The following is a 26,232-nucleotide window of genomic DNA, read 5'->3' on the forward strand; positions in this document are numbered from 1 at the left end:
CACTCATTGGGTGACCAACTCCTTTGGCAAATTTAACAATTAAAATAATCTCTAAATAAATGACTTCCTCTTGTATATTGTTGATCTGCATCTCCTTTACTTATGAAAACAATTTCTTTGGTCTACACTGTTTTGCATGTTACAGTTTTTTTATGCTATTAAGTCGTGTCCCACAACATGCGCTCAACCCTGTTACCATAAGGAATTTTACCTGCAGAGAAAGAGTTAAAATATTCTAGTCTACTGACACAAAGGAAGTGACATCACAAGGACATTTTCTGCCCACATGGCAAGACCAAGAGTAAGTGCTCTAACAATTTTATAACAAGTTTTTTTTCCAAATATGTTTGTCCAGGTTGTGTGTGTCTCTCAGTGAACTCAACCCTGTTACTCATATTGTAAGACTAATAATGAGTAGAGTCATAATTTACTTTATATACTTATATAACCATGTTTGTGCTTGATCTTGTATACATAGCTAAATTTTACAGTTAGCATCTGTTCCTGGGGTAAACCACAACTTAGCCTAGATTTGCAACCCTGTTACTCGCAACCCTGTTACTCACAACCCTGTTACTGTAAGTTACCAAATATATTACATAATCTAATTTAAAAAACTGCTTTGATGCCTGAGCTTGACGAATCAAACTTTTTGATAGTCTATATTACCTGTATTTAATAAATATATGACTAAAAGTCATGAGTGTGGTGTGAGTCACCAACACTCTAAAAAGTCTGTGTTTTAATCAGGAGAACTAATATTATTATTAATTTGAGTGAATTTATCAGTCAGTAAAACTCAATAAAATGAGTTCAGAGAAAAATGTTTGTTGAGCCAATAAAAAACAAAATGTGATTTCAACCAATTTTTTGTCACTACACGTGTCTACAATGCTCTTTCTACAGTGTTGGCTCATGCAGCTTTCCTATAGGCTCCTGTCACCATATATTTGCATATTGGGTGTGGCCTCTCCCTTACTTACCGTCTTTGTGTTGTCTGTTGCCCAAAGCTACCTTATCCTGGGCGTGCAGTCTTTAAAGTATATGTGTTCATTGCCAGGCCTCAGTGTTGTAGGTTGTAAGAGCAAGTTACAGTATCTTTATTCTGTGTTTCTAGTGATCACAGTATGCTGGCTTTGAGCTACAGAGTTCACTCTTTGCTGAGTTTACTCCTGTACTGCTCCATTATTATACTGTCAGTATTGGCAGTTAAATAATAATATACTAAATATGTTGAGAATACCTATGGTTAACTTAAAATGATACGTTATCTAAATATTGCTAATGTTTTATTAACTTGAGTATGTGTGTTAAAATAAAGATGAATTGTTAGTTTATTTGACTAAACAGATCATTTTTAAAAACTTGTTAAACTTAACATCTTGAGTTGATACAAATGTTTTTATCAAGTTGAGTTAACTCAAATTTTTAAGGCAGCAGGGGAACTTATGTTGCTGAGTTTAAACAACTTGAAATGTTTTACAGTGTGGTGTTTGGTGGGAAAAGTGGATTTTCTTCAGTAGCTGAACTGATCTTATCTATAAAGAGTGCATTCAGGGTTATGCCAGTTTAATCAACTGGCCAATCAGATGGTCTTAAACTACTGATCACATGATCTTCTGTTTATCTGGAACAAAAACCTACAGCTCCATCAGTTCTTCACAGAGAAGAGTGAACACGTCTGTGGAATCGTTCTCAAAGATCTCTTTGTAGCACCTAAATCTACATTAAACTAAATGTGTTAGTGTTGGGTATCTGTGAGGAACTGTATCTCCATTCAGCTCCATTCAACTCATCCACTGATCATCTCCCACAATAAATCATTCAGTACATGCTCTTCCTCTTCCTCTTACAGGTGGTAGAGTCTACCAGCTCAACTACTGAGAACCAAACGCCCAAGAAACCAAAATCTCTCCAGCTTCTTCTCTAGAGTCAACTAAAGTCAATTACTCACTTTCCCTCAACTAAGACTTGATAGAGTGTTTAGGAGCTTCTGAAATCAAAGTCACTTGAGTTAGAGGTGACTGAAGGACTGAAGTTGATTAAGAGTCTTAAGTTAGAGTCTATGAGCTCAAGAATTTAGAACCAAAAATCCAAGAAACAAGTTTTCCAACTTCTTCTCTAGAGTCAACTATAATCAATTGCTCACTTTTCCTCAACTAAGACATGCTAGTGTTTAGGGGCATCAGACACCAGAGGCATTTGAGTTAGAGGTGACTGAAAATCTGATGTTGACCAAAACCCCTACGGCACACTCTACCAAAAGTCAACTTCTCACTTTCCCTCAACCAAGACTTGATAGTGTTTAGGAGCATCTGAAATCAAAGTATCAGGTTTCTGAACGAAGTCTGGTCTCAGGTGACTAAAACCTTGATGTTGGTCATATCCTGTAAGGTAGAGTCTACTAGATTAACAACTTAGAACCAAAAGTCCAAGAAACCAGCTCTCCAGTTTCTTCGCTAGAGTCAAGTCAACTTCTCACTTTCCTTCAACTAAGACTTGATAGAGTGTTCAGGATCATCTGAAATTAAAGTCTCTTGAGTTAGAGGAGACTGAAAGACTGGTGTTCATCAAAACCCAATAAGGTCTACCAGTTCCCCAACTCTCCAGATTCTTCTCTAGTCAACTAATCTCTCTTTCTCTCTCTCTCTTGCTCGTCCACTCACTCTCTTTCTCCCCCCCCCCCCCTTCCCCCACCCTAAATTAAAGGACAAACCCCCAAAAAAAAGCATTACTCTCATGTGAGACTTGGTGGCTTTGTGAGGAAAAGCCTTGCCTCGTAATCAAGAGGTTGCTGGTTCAAATCTGGTCTGGTCTCAGGTGGTGATGGGTTGAGGTTGGATGGAGACAGCTGGATGGCCAGAGAGGAGGCCAAGAAGAAGAAGAAGAAGAAGAAGAGGAGGAAAAAAATGGGTGGGTGGTAGTTTTTTAAATGATGCTGTTTATATTTAAAATGTAGTTATTTTCTCCATAACCCCCTGCTTTCTTCTCTCCAGAGGCCCCGGGGGGAGCCCGGATCATTTCCACCCCCGTTCTTGGGTCTCCCTCTGACGTCCCCTCGTCCTCGGGGTCTGCCCGCAGGTCTTCCTGAACCTTGTCCTCGACCGTGATCTGGAGTTCCTGATCGGTCTTGAACCGATGACCTCCTGACCGGGAGGCGTAGCATCTACCATTGAGCCACAGGATCTCACACCTACCATACTTTTTTTTTTAAAACTTGACCTTCGATTTCGGGCAGAGCTGTGCAAAACTTCAACCTGCTGACCTGAACTGGGTTTGAACCAACAACCTACTGGTTACTGGACCACAGCTCAAACCACTGAGCCACCCAGTCAGACTTCTGCTAGAACTTTATTTAAGGTTCTTTGAGCATTTTTATAGAAGAACAACTTTAGGAAAGCATGTTCCTCAGACTCCGACTTCTTATACAGCAGATACACAACTCAAACCTCTCAAATACAAACTCAGGCTTTCAGAAACCAATGATCTGGTTGGTCTGCAGTGTGAAAATCCTCAGTTTTTGTCTGGTTTGAGAAGTTCCTGAAATATTTTCCACAAACACAGCAACTCTGATTTCAGCCTGTTTTTGTCGACGTCAAGGAAAAAAAACACAGAATCACAGAAAACCTTGTTTTTTTTGCCTTTGACTTCTCCAGTTGTTCAGTGATGGTGTGCAGAACATAAACCCACCATCTGTTCTGATTTAGAAGGGAAGAGTTTCACCAAGTTATATTTCATATGTGTTTTTTTAGATAAAATAGAAAATATGTAAAAATATCAATGAATGTCAAACTCACTTAAAAGTAGCTCAAATGATATTTAAGATTTGACCAATAGAAACGTTCTGTTGACCTTTTTATATAAATTAATTAAAATTAGATCCACTGTTGGAGTTTTATAAACAGGGATTAAGCCTAAATTTGGACTAAACTGAATTTTTAAATCTTTTTCCACTGAAATAAAACTACAGTCTATGACTAGTTTTAATCCCTGATCCAAACTCTGATTAAACTAACTAATCCTGATTTAATAAATACGTTTCTTCTACCCACAACAAACTACATCTCACTCAGATCAGTTTAGACCTCAGTGCTCCAACTTTACACTGATACTGCAGCCAATCAAACAGCAGCACCTGAACCAGGACTAGAACCAGCAACCTACTGATCTCAGCAGCATCAATTCTACCACTGAACCACTGAAGCTCACAAGAATAACAGCTGAGTTTCATCACTAAAATGTTTTATCAGTGGGGGAAAAAAAAAACAAAAAAAAAAACAAAACAAAAAAAAAAAAACATCAAAGCTGTTAAATAAATGTTAAATAATGTTACATTATATTTAGTAAAAAATAAAAAGCGTTTTTTTTGTGGCATATCTGAATAAAAGTTGATAAAATACATCATCCCAATGCATTTTCCACCTCATCTGAGTTATTTTTCTATGAAAAAGACTTTGTTTGTGTCATGGTAGGAGTGTGGGAGAGATATAACCAAAAGGGTTTTACTATCATTTTTGGATCCTTTTTCTTTATTAAGTAAGGGAGTGTGTGCATAAAGGACAAAGGGTAAAATAATCAAGAGAACGCCCTTTCAGCCTGAAAAAGCTAAATAAATAATGCCTCTGTTTGAAATAAAATAAAGACAGTAGAAACAGAAATCAAGAAAATAAAATGATTTTCTTTTCTTCTCAGCCTTGCAAGCTTTCTTTTATTTTCTCTTCCTTCCTTCCTTCCTTCCTTCAGGTGGCCTTCTTTTATTTCTTTTCTTTTATTTTCTCTTCCTTCCTTCCTTCCTTCCTTCCTTCCTTCCTTCCTTCAGGTGGCCTTAATGAACTCTGTGTTAATGAACTCTCAGCCGGTTTATGGCGGCCTCTGGTGGCCGCTGCGGGAACTGGCTGAGCCCTAACAGTTTGATTAATGGTTCAAATTTACTCAAAAATGTGTCAGTATAGGCTTACATAATTTGGTGATTTGGGTGAAAAATTAAACTTTTTTGTGTGTGGCAAATATTAATGCGTCTGGATACAATCCACCATGTCTATGCTTTTTTTCTACTTATTTGAGTTATTTTTCATGGAAAAGACTGAGTTTAATTAATGGTTCAAAATTGCGCACAAATGTATCAGTATTGGTTTACATTATTTGGTGTTTTGGTGAAAAAAAATGTCTCAATAATATCTAGATTAAATACTTATAAATATAAAAAAAAGTTATACATTTTCTTGCTCTTTTGTGTTATTTTACATGAGTGGCCCAAAATTACACAAAAAGGTAATAGCTTATAGCCTTTCATAATTTGGCGATTTTTTTCGGAGGGGGGGGGTTGGGGGGCATATCTGAAAGAATCTGGATACAATCCACCATTTTTATGCATTCTCCAACTCATTTAAGTTATTTTTTTTTTAATAAAAATAACATATCATAAAATAACATATTCACATATCAGAACTCACAGCCCAGTTTCTTCAGATTTTCTCTTTAATGATGAATTAGTTCTGATTTTTTTTGTTCCAACTCCTTCTTTGAGTTTAACACAATATTTCACATATAAAATCCTTAATTCCTGAAGAATTCTCCAGAAATGTGTATAATCTGAGTACTCAAACTAAAAATTAAAACATTGACATGAGTGATGCTGCAACAACATTACCAGAGCATGTGAAACATTAAATAAAAAACAACATCCAGAAAACTTCACAGATTAAACATTCTAAGAATTTTCTACTTATAAAAATTGTTAGCTAGGCACCAGAAATAACTATTCTAACATTAAATGTACCATAATAGTTGTAAAAGAGTATAAAATATAAAAAAACAAAAATAAAACTACACTCAATTCTGCACATTAATAACAGTTATAACATTCAGAGAAATGTCTTATTATAATAATTATAATGACTATTATAATTCCTGCACATTATTCTGGATATACTGGAATAGAGCTGTGTACGGGGAGTGGTCTACAGTCAGTGTGGTCCCTCAGTTTTCCTGTTTATTCCTGTAAAAACATACAAAATACAGTTTTTATTACATTAATATATAACTGTGTACATGTTATATGTTATATGACAAGTATCAGTAAAGTTTGGACACACCTTCTTATCAATTTGTTTTTATTCAATTACATAACTTAAAAACAGAGTTAAACAAACTAAAATACTCTGTGAAGAAGCTTTTAGACGCTCTTATCTGGGGAGCTGTTTATTAACTTGTGGTTTCCTGGAGTGGTCCTGATGAGTGCCAGTTTCATCATCCTAATGTTATTGATGGTCTTTTTTTGCGACTACACTTGAGGATACTTTCAAAGTTCTTGAAATTCTTCTTTTTAGATTGACTGATCTTCATTTTTTCTTAAAATATTTTTTAATTCTTTATTTAGTTGAGTAGTTGTTTCTTCTCATAACCTGGATTAGAACATTACTCAAATATTCACTATTCACTGTATACCTGTAACTCTACCTCTTCACTACTTTACTTTAACTGATGCTCTCAAACACTTTATTAAGAGACAAGAAATTCAAGTAATTAACTCTTGATGAGTTCAGCACAGCTGTTAACTGAAAGCCTGAATTCCAGGTGACTCTACCTCATAAAACTGACTGAGAAAATCCAGCAGAGATGTTCAAAACTCATCATCTAAGAATCTAAAATATAAAACATATTCTGATTTGTTTAACAGTTTTTTTGTTGAGTAAATAATCCCAATGTTTAGTATTAGTCTACAATGCAGAACATTTTAAAATAATGAAAAACACTAAATTTAAGGTGTGTCCAAACTTCTGCTGCTGGTTTGGAGGAGGAGCTCATGCACAGTACAAGAAACTCTGTTTCTCAACGTTTGAGTGTTTATATCCAATAAAAAGCAGTAAATGAAAAAAAGCTTTATCAAAACTACACACATAAAAGTAAAGCATAGAATTGTGTAATCAATCCGCAGTTCGGAAAGAAAACGGTGTGAAAACAAACCAGAGATAATACGCCCCTCCCCCAAATCAGCCCAAAATCAGTCTTGGGTGTGGTCTTATATATCGATTTAGTCTATTTATCTAATACTCCGCTGTATATCCCCCTATCACTAGTGATGCTCCAACATCAGGAGGGTTAGGAAGACTAGCACACGCCTCCTCCGACACATGTGAATTCAGACTCCGCCTCCTTTTTAACTGCTGCTGATGCTGTAGCATTGTCGAGAAGCATCACAGCGCTAACGCTCGGAGGAAAGCACAGCGACTCGGTTCTGATACATCAGCTCACAGACGCAGCCTTGTGCTGATCCACATCACCCTAGGAGTGATAAGGGGAAAGAGAGAGCGCCATCTACTGTACCCACCCAGAAAGAGCAAGACCAACTGTGCTCTTTTGGGGCTCCGGCAGCTGATGCATGCAAGCTACATGACCGGGATTCAAACCAGCGATCAAACCTAACAATCATAGCGGCAGTGCTTTAGGCCCCTGGAACGCTTTGCGCCCCCTTGTATTGGTTATTTAAGCTGTAGTTCTGAGGTGTGAGCAGGTAGTGAAGGTAATCTGTATCGCTACCTGAGTGAAGGATCAGTTCTGAGCTTTATTTATTCTCTCTTTAAGTAAACAGTCAGGATGAAGGAGGTGGTGTCTTTAGGTGTGCTGGTGAAGGGGACGATCAGGTATCTTCCAGGCTTCATCCTGAAGGACTGCATCACCTCTCTGGTGTCGGAGGAGCGCTGGCTCCGAGTGACCGGAGCGTTAGAGCTGAAGAACGAGGCTGGAAACACTTTCTGATCTTTCATCTGAAGAACAATAACAAGCAACATATCAAACATCAGCAGGAGAGTTCACACTTTCACTTACTCTACAGAGACACCTAAAACGTAGCTGTGGTTTATCAATTTCTCTGTTATTTAGTTTCTAAACTGAAAGCAGAAGCATTTCTGAGTGGAGAAGAATATGGATAATATATAGTGTTTAATGGAACCAGTTGTATTTACGGTACTAATAGCACTTAAGTCACGCATACAGCCTCTAAAAGAGTTTTACTAAACGTGAGCGGCTGATGGAGCAATGGAGACTTCAGAAGGGGAGTGAAGTTTCTGACTGAGCTCTCTCTGACTGAACATAACCTGGAATCGGATTCATCCACTCTGAAAGGAGACCGTGTAACGGGTTTTATTTTGTTTACCCCCTCCATTTTGTGTGGTTTTGGGGATCATGCAGTGGGTTGTGCAGGCAGACACGAGGCTGGATGCTATGTCTCACATTTCTTCTATCTTGAATATCCAGGTATGCTTTTTATTGTTTCATAAGTCTAAAATACTCAGCTCTTTTGATCGTTTTTTATGGTTTTAAATATGTTTTACGTTAAAATACATTAAAAAGTTGGTATTAAAAATGGAATTAATTAAAAATATTATATAAAAGGTTAAGTTAAAAAATAAGTTAAAAGATAAATAAGTAATATTGCACATATCCCAGTGTATTTCTATATTTTTATATCAGTATCTTGTCTTAGTGTGTCTATGAAGTGAATTTGTCGAATGTGTATTATAAGTAGTCATTTTCATACTAAAATGTCCTATATACTGTGGATGAAATTATTTTATATATTTTTCTATTGGCTATGTCTGTCATTTTTGTACATTTTCTTATTTTATTGATACGTGATAATTGTATATGTCACTATACTGCAAATTAATACTGTAAAATTCTCTTAATTCTCTGAAATAATATATACTATGTCAGTTGGCTGAGAGCTCTGCTGGAGAGAGTGGGTTGTGCAGGCAGACACGAGGCTGGATGCTATTTCTCACATGTCTTCTATCTATCTTGTACATCCAGGTATACAATAAAATATTCCCGGATTGGTCCCAACAACAGAGGTCTCGTATATTTCTTCCTACCACACACAACACAACGCAGAGAAACGATGGCGGGGTTCCTGATCCGTTTGGACCTGCTACAACCGCATCACACCCACCCAGTTTAAAATGATTCTTCCGCATGCTCAGTGCAATTACCCACTCTCACCAGAGAGGCGCTAAATCCCCTAAATCCTAAAAACTTACAGACATCAGCTTTAATCAAGAAATCACTTAAATAGAACCTGCCTGATAAAGCCAAGTAGACCTAAAGATCCCCAAAATTTGAACATCATACCCATAATATACAAAGTAATTCAGCAACAAATGAGGAGGAAGTCATTAAGATCTATCAGTCTAGAAAAGGTTATAAAGTCATTTCTAAAGCTTTTGGACTCCAGGGAAGAGCCACAGTCAGAGCCATTATTCACTAATGGCAAAAATGTGGAGCAGTGGCAGGCCGACCAAAATTAACCCAAGAGTACAGCAATAACTCATCCAAGAGGTCACAAAAGACCCCACACCCACATTAAAAGAACTGCAGGCCTCACTGTCCTCAGTTACGGTAAGTAAAAAAAAAAATTACACCATTTGAGGTTAAATTCATTAACAGAAAATTTAAGAAAAAAAAATATTAGAAAAATACTTTTTAATATTTTTTTTACCATTTTTAAAAAATAATATAATAATATTATAAATATTATATAACTATATAACATTTTCAAATCTTGGAACAAAAGTAAGATCAATCATACCATTAGATTGTTGTTATAAGATGAAAAAATGGAAAAATCAGAAAATCAAAAGATAAATATATATTTTTATATATTTTTTTAGTTTTAAACCCAATTTTGTATTTAAAAACTGAACTGATAAATGTTATTCTGTACCATAAAATTGAGTAAAACAAAATTACACTTTTCTGTTCAGCTTTCTGTTTAGCAAAGAATAAACAGGTTTTCAGCTTAAAGTGATGATTGATTTTACCATTACACTTTTTTATAAGATAAAAAAAAATAATAATAATAAAATATAAAATCATAAATAATTTTTACCTTTTTCCTGAAATTTTGGAAAGTTTTAAACCCATTTTTTAAATGTAGAATCCTGAACTGATAAACGTTAATCTGACCCAAACAGCAGATATATTTCTCATTTCACATTAATTAACACTAATAAAGGTTCTAATACTGAACTCTGATAGTCCTAACGAGGTGAAGTTAATTGTACGTACCTCGGGTGGGATCTGTAAGAAATGAGAGAATAAAGATACAGTCAGTTTCATTTCTAACACTTTATTAATTGATTAAAGAAAGAGTGATAAAAACTGAAGGAGGTGTGGTTTAGTGTGGGATGTAAATGATACAGGAAATGTTTATATGTGGTAGAATCTGATTAATGTTGTTTTGGTTGTATGTAACATATTTTTAACTTTCCTAACCGATTACAGGCCGAGTGCTATACTGCTGTCTAGTGGGTTTTACCACTTCTGACACCAATATTTACATCTAAACTAATCATTAAACACTTATACTTTATCTTTCTGAAAATCATTGCAGTTCCACAAAATAAAATATCACAATACTCTGATATATCAGTATTTCCTTATGTTGCTTATAGAAGTTTATGAATTTAGAAAGTGAACAGACTTTTTATACGTTTGATTGTCAGGGTTCATACTCTTTTAACCAATACATTTCCATTATTTTTCCAAGCAAACTTTCATGACCATACGATTTTTAAAACATCAGTGCAGACATGGACAATAAGCCTAAAAAATCAACTAAAACTATAATTACAATTGATTATAGTAGGTCTAAAATGAATCTGACACACAATCTTTAATAATAAAATGTGTGCAGAGCTAAATTACTGAATTATCTCTGAGCTAAAGTATTTCATAGCTCAAAATAAATTTTCTCCATCAATAAACTGAATCACAAAGATTTGTAGACAAATTTCCATGACTTTTCCAAATCTTTCTGGATATTTAATTTTTTTTCAAAACTTATTCAGGCCTGGAAATTACTATTTTCAAATGACTTTTTCAGGGTGGGGGGGGGGGGGGGGGGTTGGGGGGGTTCACTGACCGTGAACACACAGAATCCGATGTGGCAATGCCGGACGAGGCGTCGGTGTCTATTATCGGGTTTTTGCATCAGAGAAACCTGCAGATTCGGCCTCGGCTCCTCCTCCTCCTCCTCCTGCAGCGCCGGGATCTTCACCTGATACTGAGGATTCATCCAGAAACTCTCTACAGCGGAGAAAAACTGATGTCAGACCAATTTTTACACATATAACAGCTTTAAATCTTCTAGGAAGGCTTTACACAAGGTTTAGGAGTGTGTTTTGGCTTTCAGTCTCCACTCTCCTTCTGATCAACCTCCATTCTCTGCAGCAGCTAGTAAAAGAAAATATTCAGAAAAACAAAACGATTCGATCAGGAAAAGCACCGTGTCTACATCAACCCGTCAATTAGTATTCATGGCCCCGCCCACCTTGGCTCGGGACCGCCCACAGACAGAGTTGAAGCCGGGCAGCGACGTCGTCTCGTCAGATAGGAGCTAACAGCGCTAGGAACAGCATGCAGTTCATTCCTGTGTTATTTGTGCGAATAACACATCAGTGTTTATATACTTTACCCAGTAATTCAGAGCTAAGAAACAAATGGTTAGAATTAGTCTATGGAGGAAAAACACCACCAGCCAAGTACAATTGAGATAGGTAGGTGTTTAGATGTGTAGAACAGTTCTGTTTATACTAGTTAAAAGTAAAAACCCGGGGTTTTGTTTGTTCCAACTGCCTGTTCCCTCAAAGTTGGGAGCGTTAAATTGTCCAAAGTATCTTGATCTGTGGAAGCATTAAGAGTTCCTTTCACTGAAACTAATTGGCCGAGCCCAACTCCTGTAAAACAACCTCCCACAGCATAATCATAATGATCCCCCCTCTACCAAACTTTACACTTTGCACAATGCAATCAGACAACTGTTTTTTTGGCAATCAGCGAACCTAGAAGCGAAATGAAATTCCTCCCTCATCTCCACTGCTTTACTACATCCTGTCATCATCACGTACATGGGCGGAGACTCTCTATACTTCACACTGATTGGTTTATAGAATGTTGTTAATTTTGTCGAGGTGCTAGTCCAGGTGTTGTGCTGAATTCTGTATTGTGCTGAATTCTGCTGAATTCTGAATGACTAAACTCAATCCACAATTTATATAAATAAAATACTGTTTAATTATGCCACAACCGAAATAAAAAGTCCAAATTATTATTATTAGTAACTATAAACTTAAATTAAACTAAACTTATTTGAAGATTAAGGCAAAATTATCTTGTTTTTGTCTTTCTTTTAGGATCTATTTTCTCTCTTTTCATCTTTTTTGTTGTATTCTTTTCTTGTTACCCACTACAAAGGTGCGACAGAGAACTGAGGTTTGACAGTTAAGCCTGGTCAGAGCAGATTACTGTTCTTGAGCTAATCTGAAGCTACATTAAGTCTGAGACACTGTTTAAATGATTGATATCTGGATGCAGTGTATTTTTTAATGTAATTAATTATAACAATAGTAATTAATAATGAATCGACAACAATATTGACTGTAATAGATAATTATAAGTTGCCTACGTTTGTTTTCCATGGATCCCCCGGCTGTTCTTTCATCCCAGCAGCCTTCATACTTATTTGTGGTCCAGCTTTCTGGAGATGAGCCGTCCAGGAACGCAGGGGTGAGACAGCAGACGTCCACACTCACAAAACTACTGCAGAAATCCTCCAACGACATCCTGAACACAGAACCAGAACTCATCACGCTCACAATTACAGCAATGCTCCAATAAAACATTGTTTTTTACAATAAATGTAATCTGAGTTAATATGAGATGTTTGGTTTTTTGGTAATTTGGAGAAAATAGGATAAAAAAAATAGAAAAAAGCAGTGAAATAAAACCACTCACTAGGACTTCCTCTATCACTAGTGATGCTTCAACGCCAGGAGGGTGAAGACTAGCACACGCCTCCTCCGAAACATGTGAAGTCAGACTCCGCCTCTTTTAGAACTGTTGCTGATGCTTTAGCATTACCGAGTAGCATTACAGCGCTAACGCTCGGAGAAAAGCAGCGCAGCAACTCGGTTCTGATACATCAGCTCACAGACGCAGCCTTGTGCTGCAGACATCACCAAGGGATTGAGTCGAATTTCAGCACAACTTCTCTTTTTTTTCTTCTATTGTTCAACGGGTGTCGATAGCAGAGCCGGTTTATGGGGAGGCTATCCACTTAATATCTCTCCCATTATTCAATATTAAATGGGATTGTTCAGCAGGTTTAGCTAAAAATATTTATGATGTAGTGGGAAGGTGGACTCTATTTTGGTTTTATTTGCATGTATTTGCGAATATATATTGTTGTATATGGGATTATTGTATATGTCATTATTTAAGGTCTTAAAAGTGGCAGGTGGAACAAAGGCGGGAAAGGTAAACCAAGGACTAAGAAAGAGACTTCTCTTCTCTTTTGAGATCAATTTGCTTTCTTTTGAGAGCTTCCTTTTTTTAGATCTTGTTTTTAGCTTTCTTTTAAGATCTCTTTTTCTATCTTTTCACTTTTTGTATATACATTTATTTCAAATTATTTCCAATTGTCTTCCAATTTGGCTATCCAATTGTTCCACCCCTTTGTGTGTCCCCATTACTTGTGCCACCCTGCGCCACCTTTAAGTGTTATGGAGAGAGAGCGCCATCTACCCACCCGGAGGGAGCAGGGCCAATTGTGCTCCCTCTGGGCGCCGGCAGCTGATGGCAGAGCTAAATGAACGGGATTCGAACCAGCAACATCCTGCTCATAGTGGCAGCGCATTAGACAGCTGGACCAATCGACGCCCTCTTTTCACTTTTTAAAAAATTATTTTCTTGTTACACCCTGTTACCAGTCACCGCTCTACACCTCTACAAAGGTGCGACAGAGAACTGAGGTTTAACAGCTGAGCCTGGTCAGAGCAGATTACCGCTGGGGATTCTGGGACTTGGAGTTTTTTTATCCACCAGCTCTTCAAATCCGGGCCCTCTGCTGGTGGTTAGTGGTATAGACCAGCTTCTTACAAAAACTACATGTTAACTACAAAAAATAAAAATAAAAAAAGCACCTACCAGAATTCTCCATCGTTTTTACTCCCCAGCCACTTGGCGCGATCTTCTGGACTGACTGACTTCCACAGAGGGGAGCTGAAGAACATGTAAAACAAACATACACAAGCACACACACACACACGCATACACACACACGTACACACACATTTGCGTCAGAACAATGTTTTTTTTTTTCAGATCTCCAATAAAAACATAACTAAAAGCAACAAAAAGTCACCTTTCACACGTTTCAGCTCAGCGTGTAAAGTCATGCCAGCTCACCCGTCCTCATTCCACACACTCACACACACACACACTTCCTCAACACACTCCTAAACACCGTCTCACACACTCTACCCACACTGACTGACAGCAGTAATAAGGCGGAGGAGGATTGGATTACTGTATTCATCCCCTGGAGGAACTTCTCACACCATGCCTTCACTCACTTCTACAGAAGATCCCCAGATAAACCAGAGCTGTACATTGCATTACATTATATTACATTACATTTATATTACACTGCATTACACTACATTACATTACACTATATTACATTACATTACATTTACAGCATTTGGCTGATGCTCTTATCCAGAGTGATTTACAAGGTTATTTCTATTATGGAGGTGGACCAGTATAGAGTTAGGAGTCTAGCACAAGGACTCTTATTGGTGTGGCCAAAGATGTAGTAGTGCGTTTGATATTGGGGGGGGGGGGGGGGTACATTTGCTAAAATGAATCAAAGCCCCCCCTATAGTGGCTTAGAAAAACAATTACAGTTAATTACAGTTAATCAGAAAAAACTAAATAATTTTTTTCTGTACTTCTGTTTATTATTAGTTAAACCCACAAAAAAGTGACTTTATAACCTAAACATGTTACTCCACATTACACGTGTAATGTCTGAATTAAATACATATATGACAAAAACTGATCAGTTATCACCTAATATTTAAAATAATATAATATTTGGTTATTATTATTATTATTATTATTATTATTATTATTATTATTATTATTATTACCACTCTACACCTCTACAAAGGTGCAACAGAGAACTGAGGTTTAACAGAGTCTGGTCAGTGCAGATTACTGCTAGGGATTCTTGGACTTGGAGTGTTTTATTTTCCCAGATCCACAAGCTCTTCAACTCTGGTTGGTGGTATAGGCCAGCTTCTTGCAAAAACTATAGACAGATTTATAACAAGAGATTATTATTATTATTATTATTATTATTATTATTATTATTATTATTATTATGTATTGGCATGTCAATTCTGCTGTATATTTACATTTTCTCCACTCTTTGAAAAAAAATGTAGCGTTTTGTCCTATTTTTTTTTTTCTAAAAGCACTTTTTATGGTGGTGTTCTTTAGTAAAAGAATGTAATTTTACGTTTTATAGAGATTTTTGGCAGCAGTTTATATAAACACATTCATTGCTCTCATCACTGACCTCGCGTGTAAATCTGGTGTTGTTCTGAATTCAGCACCCCCGCCAAGAAAAGCACCCTCTCTCGGGAGCACGCACCCACGTCTTCTTGGCTTTAACTTTACTTAGAAAATGGAAATACCCCTAAGATACCCAATACTGTTATTAACTATGCTGACTAATAAGATAAATAAATAAAAAAGTCACCTGCAGCCTCTCCCGAGAAGGGGTGCTTTTCATGGTGGGGCTGCTGAATTCGGCATAACAGTAGTGCCTAAATCTGCACCCCCGCCATGATAAGCACCCTCTCTCTGCAGAGTGTAGATAAAAGCAAAGATAAGTGCTTTAGCTAACTTTAATTAGAAACGCTCTCCCGAGAGGGGGTGCTTTTCGTGGCGGGGGTGCAGAGTGTCTTCTGGGTTTAAACAGATGTACTGATGATGTAAAAATGTGTTGTTGAGAACAGGGTGTATGGTTCAGGTGTATAGAAGGTGTGTGTGTGGTGTTTCAGCTGTTACACAATGCAGAAGAAAGACTGGAACTAGTGGAACGTCCTGAGCTGCCTGAGGGTTTTACGTTACTGTTACGTAAACGCCAGACTGCTGAATAAAGCGCGTAATAACAAAGCATTCCCATTCATTACACAGCTCAATACCTGCGACCAAGAAACTGCAGGACAGCAGGATAAACCAGAACATCCCCTCACACATTAACTCTGCTTTTAATATACTAAAACTGTACTAAAACTCCTACCGTACTAAAACTTCTACTGTACTATAACTCCTACTGTACTAATACTCCTACTGTACTAAAACTCGTACTGTACTAATACTCGTACTGTACTAAAGCTTTAACTGTACTAAAACCCTTAATGTACTAAAACTCCTACTGTATTAATACTCCTACTGTACTAATACTCCTACTGTACTAATACTCCTACTGTACTAAAACTCCTACTGTACTAATACTCCTACTGTACTAAAACTCCTACTGTACTAATACTCCTACTGTACTAAAACTCCTACTGTATTAATACTCCTACTGTACTAATACTCCTACTGTACTAATACTCCTACTGTACTAAAACTCCTACTGTACTAATACTCCTACTGTACTAATACTCCTACTGTACTAATACTCCTACTGTACTAAAACTCCTACTGTACTAATACTCCTACTGTACTAATACTCCTACTGTACTAAAACTCCTACTGTACTAATACTCCTACTGTACTAAAACTCCTACTGTACTAAAACTCCTACTGTACTAATACTCCTACTGTACTAAAACTCCTACTGTACTAAAACTCCTACTGTATTAATACTCCTACTGTACTAATACTCCTACTGTACTAAAACTCCTACTGTACTAATACTCCTACTGTACTAAAGCTTTTACAGTACTAAAACCCTTAATGTACTAAAACTCCTACTGTAATAATACTCCTACTGTACTAAAACTCCTACTGTACTAATACTCCTACTGTACTAATACTCCTACTGTACTAAAGCTTTTACTGTACTAAAACCCTTAATGTACTAAAACTCCTACTGTACTAATACTCCTACTGTACTAATACTCCTACTGTGCCAAAGCTTTTACTGTACTAAACTCATACTGTACCTTATATTTCAGATTATACATCGCACTATCAATAAATATCTAATTTCTGGTCTATTTTCATACAAAAAGCACACCGGATTATAAGGCGCATTAAGCGACATTAGTAAGGATGCTGAACTCAAACTGAGTAAGGGAGTCATCATGTTTCCCTTCTAATAGGGAGTAAGTAAACAAAACTATAGTTATTTAAAAAAAAACATTTTATTTCAAAGTTAAAAGAGTGCTGGATGTTAATCTACACAGATTTCTGTGTACTCTTTATTTGGATGAGTAAAGCACTTCTGTTTATTTACAGTAAGCTCAGATTTACAGTATTTTGTCCATGGGTTAGCACTAACCCTGGTTAGCAGCATAGCCAGCCTTGTTTAACAGCGTTAGCCAGCCGCAGTTAGCAGCATAGCCAGCTGCGCTTAGCAGTGCTAACCAGCTGTGGTTAGCAGCACTACTCAGCCGCGGTTAGCATAGTAGCCAGCCCCAGTTGGCAGCGTAGTCAGCCATGGTTAGCAGCGCTATTTAGCTCTTGTTACTAGCGCTATTAACAGCGGATAACAACTGTTAACAGCACAGCCAGCCGTGGTTAGCTGGGTTACCCAACCACGATTAGCGTTACTCAGCTCTGGTTAGCAGTGCTACTCAACCACGGCTAGCCAACCCAACTCCTACTCTGCTAAAACTCTTACTTGTCGCTCCAGTCTCCGACCCACTCTCCTCGACCCCACGGGTTCAGGACCCTCACCAGTCTCACTTTCTGACCTCTGACTTTCAGCTGTAAAGAAAACAGAGTTTTATGATAAAGTCAGAATAGCCTCTTTATTAGAAACATCCATACCTAGTGCTTACAATTTCTAGCCAAATAAATAAATCAGTATAAGTATAAGTGCTGCAGGTAAATGACATCATCTGGTAAAGACTTACCTTGGTAACTTTGGTAACGGTGTAGGCGTGGCCTTCCACTATACCATTGGGTAACACTGTGTTAGCAGAGGTCTCCTATAAAAAACACAGCAGTGGGCCGTGTGAGTGGTATCAAAATTAAAATATAAAATATAAAAATCAGTATAAAATATATTAGATTAGATTAAAACAGACCCCCTGTGGAGTTCCACATCCCATAATAGAGCTGTACTGCGATGCCCCGTACATCAGCCTCCACATCTCCGGCAGCTCCTCGTACTCCGGGAACAGCGTCATGTGAACCCCACCGGTGAAATCCGCCAGAGCCTCCGACACAAAACCCCCACCCATATCAGCATACGAGCCACACACTCTAAAATCAACACACACACACACAAACATCTCACACACTATGTAAAAACAAACAAATACATCATACACTCTAAAATCAACACACACATACATCACACACTCTAAAATCAACACACAAATACATCACACACTCTAAAATCAACACGCAAATACATCACACACTCTAAAATCAACACACACATACATCACATACTCTAAAATCAACACACAAATACATCACACACTCTAAAATCAACACACACATACATCACACACTCTAAAATCAACACACACATACATCACACACTCTAAAATCAACACACACATACATCACACACTCTAAAATCAACACAAAAATACAACACACACTAAAAGCAACACACAAATACATCACACACTCTAAAATCAACACACAAACACATCACACACTCTAAAATCAACACACACATACATCACACACTCTAAAATCAACACACACATACACAAACATCTCACACACTATGTAAAAACAAACAAATACATCATACACTCTAAAATCAACACACACATACATCACACACTCTAAAATCAACACACAAATACATCACACACTCTAAAATCAACACACACATACATCACACACTCTAAAATCAACACACACATACATCACACACTCTAAAATCAACACACACATACATCACACACTCTAAAATCAACACACATACATCACACACTCTAAAATCAACACACACATACATCACACACTCTAAAATCAACACACAAACACATCACACACTCTAAAATCAACACACACATACATCACACACTCTAAAATCAACACACACATACATCACACACTCTAAAATCAACACACAAATACATCACACACTCTAAAATCAACACACACATACATCACACACTCTAAAATCAACACACAAACACATTACACACTATAAAATCAACACACAAACATATTACACACTATAAAATCAACACACAAACACATTACACACTATAAAATCAACACACAAACACATCACACACTTAAAAACAGAGTCCTACATGAAGTTTGGAGGTGTGTAGTGATGATCTAATAGCTATTTTATTAAAGGCGAGGAGACGAAACTCAGAGATGTGCGTCCGGACGGGACTAAAATTACCGGAGGAGCACGGAGTTCAGAGAAAAACAGTAGATAATTCAGCCTGTAATTTTCTCAGAGGACGTCTGAGAAAAACACCTACATGATCGTTCTGGACAGGAATAAAATCACAGAGGATAAAAAAAATAGAAAAAGAGAAAATTACCCCAAAACCCCCTGAGATACTAATCCCGTCCAAACAGGGCTTTATTATACAGTAGTTAGTGTATTTAAATATGTATAGTTAATTTAATTTAAGCATAAATATGGACCTACTTGGCGTACGCTTTCTCCAGCAGTGCCGGCCAGAACTCATTCCGGGTTTTACAGTGAACAAAAATCAGATCTCCATCAATCGTTGGCAGTTTATCATCAATCACAACATCGATCCACTTCCCAAACCTCCAGAACTGCGAGAGAGAACATTATCACAATTACCATCAACCAATCAGAGCACAGAATAGCTCAAACCAAAAAAAACAACAGTGGCTAAGGTTTCTAATCTAAAGATGTTTACAAAACTCATGTCACATTTAAAATTCATGTTTAAAGGCAAGTCCACTAATTCCTTTAATTTTCTCTCAAGAAAGTCTTTATTTTAAAGAAATGTTCAACTGCATGTTCAAATAACTGATATTTATGACCAAAAACTCACTCCTGTTACTGAAACTCACTCCTGTTACTGAAACTCATTCCTGTTACTTTTTATGTTTTGAGCAACAGGAATGAAAGTAACAGGAATTAGTTTTTAGCACGGAATTAGCAAAAAACATGAGAAACAGCTAAATAGCAGCTATGCTAATAACAAGAGGACACTGATCACATTCTAGTAATTTTCCTAAAATTTGTATTTTAAAAATAAACCAATAAGATGTAAGAATTAATGTAGGTAACAGGACTGAGTGTTGAGATTGAGCTCCTCAGTTATCGTTACAATAAGATCAAATATACAGAAAAAAACTAATGAGGGAACTTTTGGGAATTTTGGTCTTCCCATGATCTTCAAAAGAACCAGCTGATGTCACTTCCTGTTGTAGATGTGACTTCCTGTTGTAGAATGTTCCAGATGTTTCAGATCATCAGGGTAATGTGTTACAGTAACAGGACTGAGTGACACAGGGACACTAAAACTAAAATGTGTGTTTTTAAAACTTAAATATTATGGATTTATTTTAAAATTAATATATTTTTAAAGCATAGATGGGATTTGGAGTCACACAACAATGCAAAAAATAAATTACATCTCTGAAGGATTTTTATAATTATATATTTCATGGTAAAGTTTATAGTTAGAGAGTGGGGAGAGTTGTTAACTAATGCTATTTTTTCAGTGTTCAAAGTAGCTTTTATTAATGTTTTAAATTACATATCTTACTTTTACAATTAGGTTAAGACTACGCTTAATAATAAAATGTGTTTTTCAAGTTATTTTGTGTGCACATTATTCAGTGGAATGGCCCATATATATATATATATATATTATGGGATGGATGTACTTACCCTGAAGTGGAATATTCCTGCGTAATCCTTCGTGAAGGACTGGCCTGCAGGAATGATCTGATCCATGATTTCTGATTGAGACGTAATCGCTCCGATCGCACACAGAAACCAGCAGTTCCCTAAACACCAAAAACATCCACCACCATCAAGAAACTGCATATACAGTGGTGTATTTCTTATTTTTTTGCACGTTTGTCACTTTTAAATGTTTAAATTTTAAATATTAGTCAAAGACAACACAAGTAAACATAAAATACAGTTTTTAAATTAATTCCTTTATTATTAAAGAATAAACAAAATCCAAACCTACATGATCCTGTGTGAAAAAGTGTTTTCTCCCCAGTTAAAACATAACTTAACTGTGTTTTATCACACCTGAATTCAATTTCTCTAACCACACCCACACCTGATTTCTGACACACCTGTTCTCAATCAGGTAATTACTTAAATAGAACCTGCCATATCAAAATAAATTGATCACCTATCAGTCTGGAAAAGGTTATAAAGTCATTTCTAAAGCTTTGAGACTCCAGAGAACCACAGCGATTCACCATTATTCACTAATGGAGAAAACATGGAACACTGGTGAACCTTCCCAGGAGTGACTGGCCGAACAAAATGACTCCAAAAGGGCATGAAGAACTCATCCAGGAGATCCCAAAAGAACCCAGAACAACATTTAAAGAACTGCAGGATCTCACTAAAGCCTCAGTTAAGATCAGAGTTCATGACTCCACCTTAAGAAAGAGACTGGGTGAAATGAACCTGCATGACAAAGTTCCGAGACTAGAAACCACTGCTGAGCAAAAAGAACATTAAAGCTCGTCTCAACTTTACCAGAAAACATCTTAATGATCCTCAAGACTTTTAGGAGAATACTCTGTGGACTGACGAGACAAAAGTTGAACTTTATTGAAAGGTGTGTGGTGTGAAAGTAACACCGCATTTAAAAAAAAAGAACATTATACCTACAGTAAAACATGGTGGTGGTAGTTTTGAGATGGTCTGGAGCTGTTTTGCTGCTTCATGACTTGGAAGACCAAAAAGTACTGAAGGAGAATGTCTGGTTATCTGTTCATCTGCTAGCTGACCTCAATGAACTTGGGTTCTACAGCAGGACAATGACCCAATACACAAAACAAAGTGAAGACTTTGGAGTGACCTAGTCAAAGTTCTTAACCTGAATCCTGTTGAGATGCGAAAAAATCCTTTAATGTGTCCGAATTACAACAATTCTGTAAAGATAAGTAAGAAGTATGGCCCCGCCAGTTACTAGATTTAGAAAGCAAACACTTTTTTGCACAGGAACATTTTTTTCTCCCTTAATAATAAAAACCTTTATTTTATAACTGTATAAATAATAAATCTATAAATGCTGCATCATTTGATCACACGCTTTGGATCTGGATCTTACCCAAGTCTCCCTGAGCAAAGTCAAACCTGGACTCCCCGTCTACAATGAGATAAGGGTCGCTCATCATTTTCTGAAAATAGGAAAAAATAAGCATCAGCTGAAGCTCATGAGGAGATCAGGGAGGGGTTTAGTCCAGGCTGAGTATTACTGTACGCAGAAACAAGGTCTACAAAACATGGAGGAACCCAAACCTGAAAGCTCATAAACTGGACTAAGAATCCTATGAAACATCCTGACCTCACTAACCTGAGCTCTTTTTCTGAATGAATTAAAATCTTCTCAGAATCTAGTAGAAAGTCTTTTTTATGGATGGCAGGGACAGTAGGATAAACCATTTTAATACAGTTAATATATTTCCCAGTTCTTTTAAAGATATCCTTCCGCTAAAATCCTCGTCCTTGTTGTTTGTGAAATACAGTAGGTCCCCGGTAACATTAGTGTGTTAGCTAGCTCCTCGCTAAGGTTAGCTAGCTCTTTGCTAACATTGGTGTGTTAGCTAGCACATCAAAAAGGTTAGATAGCTCATCGCTAGCTTTAGTTCTCTCCCCAGTAACATTAGAATGTTAGGTAGTTTGTCTCTAAGTGGGTGTGTCTAATGGCGCTAAAGCTAAGCTAATTGCTAGCGTACCGTTGGCCTTATCCACTCCACTTTCTTCATGTCCTCGGGGCTCAGCAGTCCCGGGCCGATGGAGCTCTCGTTGGGGGGAAAGGTGCTGTCCAGGTACCGGGCTCTGTTTGAGCAGAAGTCTTTATGAAGCTGCTGAAAGTCCTGTCCCAGAAACTTCTCCGGGTTCAGCCGAGATCCGACAGCGCTCATCCTCCTCACAGCGGGGACAGGAGGAGGCATCTTCACCCCGGGCCTGATCTGTACACACACAAATAATTCATCATTAAATAAACTTCTTAACTATGAATAGACTAGTCAATGGGAGTGCTGAGATGCTCATTGCTATCTTACACCCTGCCAACAGTAAAAGCAGAGCTTCTGAATATATCTACACTGATGGGCGTGGTGTTCTGGTTATGAAATGAGGTGTGTTCAGGTACATTTCTGGAGTTTTTCTTGTTTATCTTGGTAACAGAAAACACAGGAGCTCCACTGACTGAATACAACCTAGACAGACACCAACAGTCAGACGTTCATCGCTATCTCGGAAACACAGGCACACCAGTGATGATGGACCTCCTTTAGGACCTGAGTAATATCTTTACCTTTTGCCTTGAACTTCTACGTCCTATGTTGCTAAATGTACTTAATTATATTTAAGTCGCATTGTAATATAATGTAATGTAATGTACCATATTTTTCAAAATATAAGGCACACCAGATTAAAAGGCGCATTATGTGACACTAGTAAGGAACAGGGGTGTCGCCATATTTCCCTTCTAAATTCTGCAGGTCTCACTGCTGGGTAGTTAAGCTAGGTTAAGTAGACAAAACTGTAATTGATATTAGCTGATATTAACTGATATTAGCTAGTGGTTTGTCCCACATATCTTGTTTTAATATGGTAAACACACAGACTAAAGGCTGCTAATATGAAAGCCTTAGCATGGTTAGCGGCTAATGCTAAAACTGCTCCAGTCTGGGTGCTGTAGAACTAAACTGAAACTCCTGTATAACTCTGTACTTCAGTGGAGTGTCTTTACTGCTCCTTAATACCTGACTGATAGAATTCATACATAAGGAGCACCGGATTATAAGGAGCTCTGATGATTTTTGGGAAAATTAAAGGATTGTAAAAGTGCAGCTTATAGTCTGAAAAATACAGTAATATAATGTAATGTAATTAAACGTATTAAATGGTTTGTTAATCGTTAATGTAAGTCTGCATTGTTCTGCTGGTTCTGTGATCTGACTGTTCAGACAATAGGAATGACTTCATTATTTCTATAATGACTCCAGACCACAGAACAAGCTCAGACTACACCCAGTGTGTCCTAACATCGTCTGGATCAAGTGTGTGTGTGTGTGTGTGTGTGCTGTTCTAAGACAAGAATCAGTCTGTTTCTCAAGATCAGATTTCCCAGCTTTATTACAGAGTTATTACACATCTCTGAGAAATGTACCCAGAACATAAGGTAATATAAGAGTGCAGGAAAAACAATATACAGGAAAAAGTATCAGACAACTGCTCGATTATTCTGCTGTTTCTTCTGAAATCAAGAGTATTAAAAAGAGTTTCTCCTGTTTTTTTGTTGGAGTACCTGTCTCTACTGTTCAGAGAAGAGTTTCTACTAGAATTTTGGACAATTAGAAGGTTAGAACAATACGATTATAACATTACTCAATTAGGGCTAATCACTCCCTAGCTTTAGATCTCTCCCCGGTAACATTAGTATGTTAGCTAGCTCATCACTAGAGTTAGCTAGCTCATCGCTAAGGTTAGCTAGCTTGTTGCTAGCTTTGGTTCTCTTCTCGATAACATTAGTGTGTTAGCTAGCTCATTGCTAAGGTTAGCTAGCTCATCACTAGAGTTAGCTAGCTCATCGCTAGCTAATTGCTAGCTTTATTTCTCTTCCCGATAACATTAGTGTGTTAGCTAACTCATCGCTAAGGTTAGCTAGCTTGTTGCTAGCTTTGGTTCTCTTCTCGATAAAATTAGTGTGTTAGCTAGCTCATTGCTCAGGTTAGCTAGCTCATCACTAGAGTTAGCTAGCTCATCACTAGAGTTAGCTAGCTCATCGCTAGCTAATTGCTAGCTTTACTTCTCTTCCCGATAACATTAGTGTGTTAGCTAGCTCTTCGCTAAGGCTAGCTAGCTCCTCGCTAAGGTTAGCTAGATTGTGGCTAAGGTTAGCTAGCCCGTCACTAGCTTTACTTCTCTTCCTGGTAACATTTAAATTTAAATATTTTTAGTTAAAACACACATTAAAATATTTACATAATCTCAAAGATTTATTTTGTAAACAGACCAAGACTCACTGTCTCAACACATGGATGCATGTAATACATTCTTTTTAGTATATTAAAAAGAATGTATTTCATGCCATCCATGTGCTGAGACAATGTAATATGTGTTTTTTTAATAAAAGTATTTAAATTTCAGGAATTATAATATATTATGTATCATACATTACTTGAGTAATATTGTATAAATTAAGTAATTGTAATTAGGTAATTAAAAAGTAAAGTAAAGTTTACTAAAAGAAAGGATTGATTCAGTAAAAATAAATGAAGTAAAGTTTACTAAAAGAAAGGATTGATTCAGTAAAAATAAATGAAGTAAAGTTTACTAAAAGAAAGAATTGACTGAAGTTCAGTTCACTTATTGAGTTGAAGTTACTTAAATTTATCTGAAATTAAGTTTACTTAAAAAAGCGAATGCAGAAAGTTGCGAAACTTTTTTAAAATAAATTTTACTCATCATTTTTTCAGTGTTCCTTACTAAACGTTTATATAATTTGTTGGGATATTTCCAGGCCACTACTGGCGTTAGTTAATCTGGTACTAACAGTTTCATGTTATTGCATCTGCTCCAGAGAGTCCTATTCTTTTGGCAGTATTTGTATTTCTACAGGAACTATAGACGAGCTGTGTGTGTGCCATTGCATGTCTGTGTCAGCAATAGTTGCAACTTAAATTGAATAACTTAAATTTATTAGAAGAGGTCTTCAAAAATCTTTGGATATACAGTGTAACTTTTAACTTTTAGGGTTACTTTTCATTTTAAATAGATATTTATAATTTAATTTAAAGTTTGATTACAGTATTCTGATTAGAAAGTAATGATACCTGTATGAATGTAATGATAACAGGTGAAGTGGTCTTACCTGAGAGAGAGGTGGAGTGTGAAGATGAAGGTGATTGGTCGTTTTTCACAGGTAGAGCCGGTGGGTATGAGTATAAACTCTGTAGTACAGGTGAAGCGTTATCTCAGGCTGTAGAGTGACGAGCTCCAGCAGGTTCTCAGGTGTTCTCTCAGGGGATTAT

General features: G+C 37.0%; 1 protein-coding gene across 1 annotated transcript; it reads right to left on the bottom strand.

Moving 5' to 3' along the window:
• Window positions 1-5,456: 5,456 nt before the first annotated feature.
• On the bottom strand, window positions 5,457-26,232 carry zgc:162184 (CysPc and Calpain_III domain-containing protein). The gene is made up of 14 exons (XM_049480077.1): window positions 26,073-26,232; window positions 22,927-23,163; window positions 22,299-22,368; window positions 20,885-21,003; window positions 19,661-19,794; window positions 18,111-18,288; window positions 17,937-18,011; window positions 17,702-17,787; window positions 13,984-14,058; window positions 12,464-12,621; window positions 10,922-11,085; window positions 10,066-10,077; window positions 7,540-7,766; window positions 5,457-5,998 (listed from the first exon to the last, which is right to left on the bottom strand). The coding sequence occupies exons 2-13, from the start codon at window positions 23,143-23,145 to the stop codon at window positions 7,569-7,571; spliced, it is 1,488 nt and encodes a 495-aa protein (XP_049336034.1). The 5' UTR covers window positions 23,146-23,163; window positions 26,073-26,232; the 3' UTR covers window positions 5,457-5,998; window positions 7,540-7,568.

Source organism: Astyanax mexicanus, chromosome 6 (assembly GCF_023375975.1).
Source record: "Astyanax mexicanus isolate ESR-SI-001 chromosome 6, AstMex3_surface, whole genome shotgun sequence".
NCBI lineage: Eukaryota > Metazoa > Chordata > Actinopteri > Characiformes > Acestrorhamphidae > Astyanax > Astyanax mexicanus.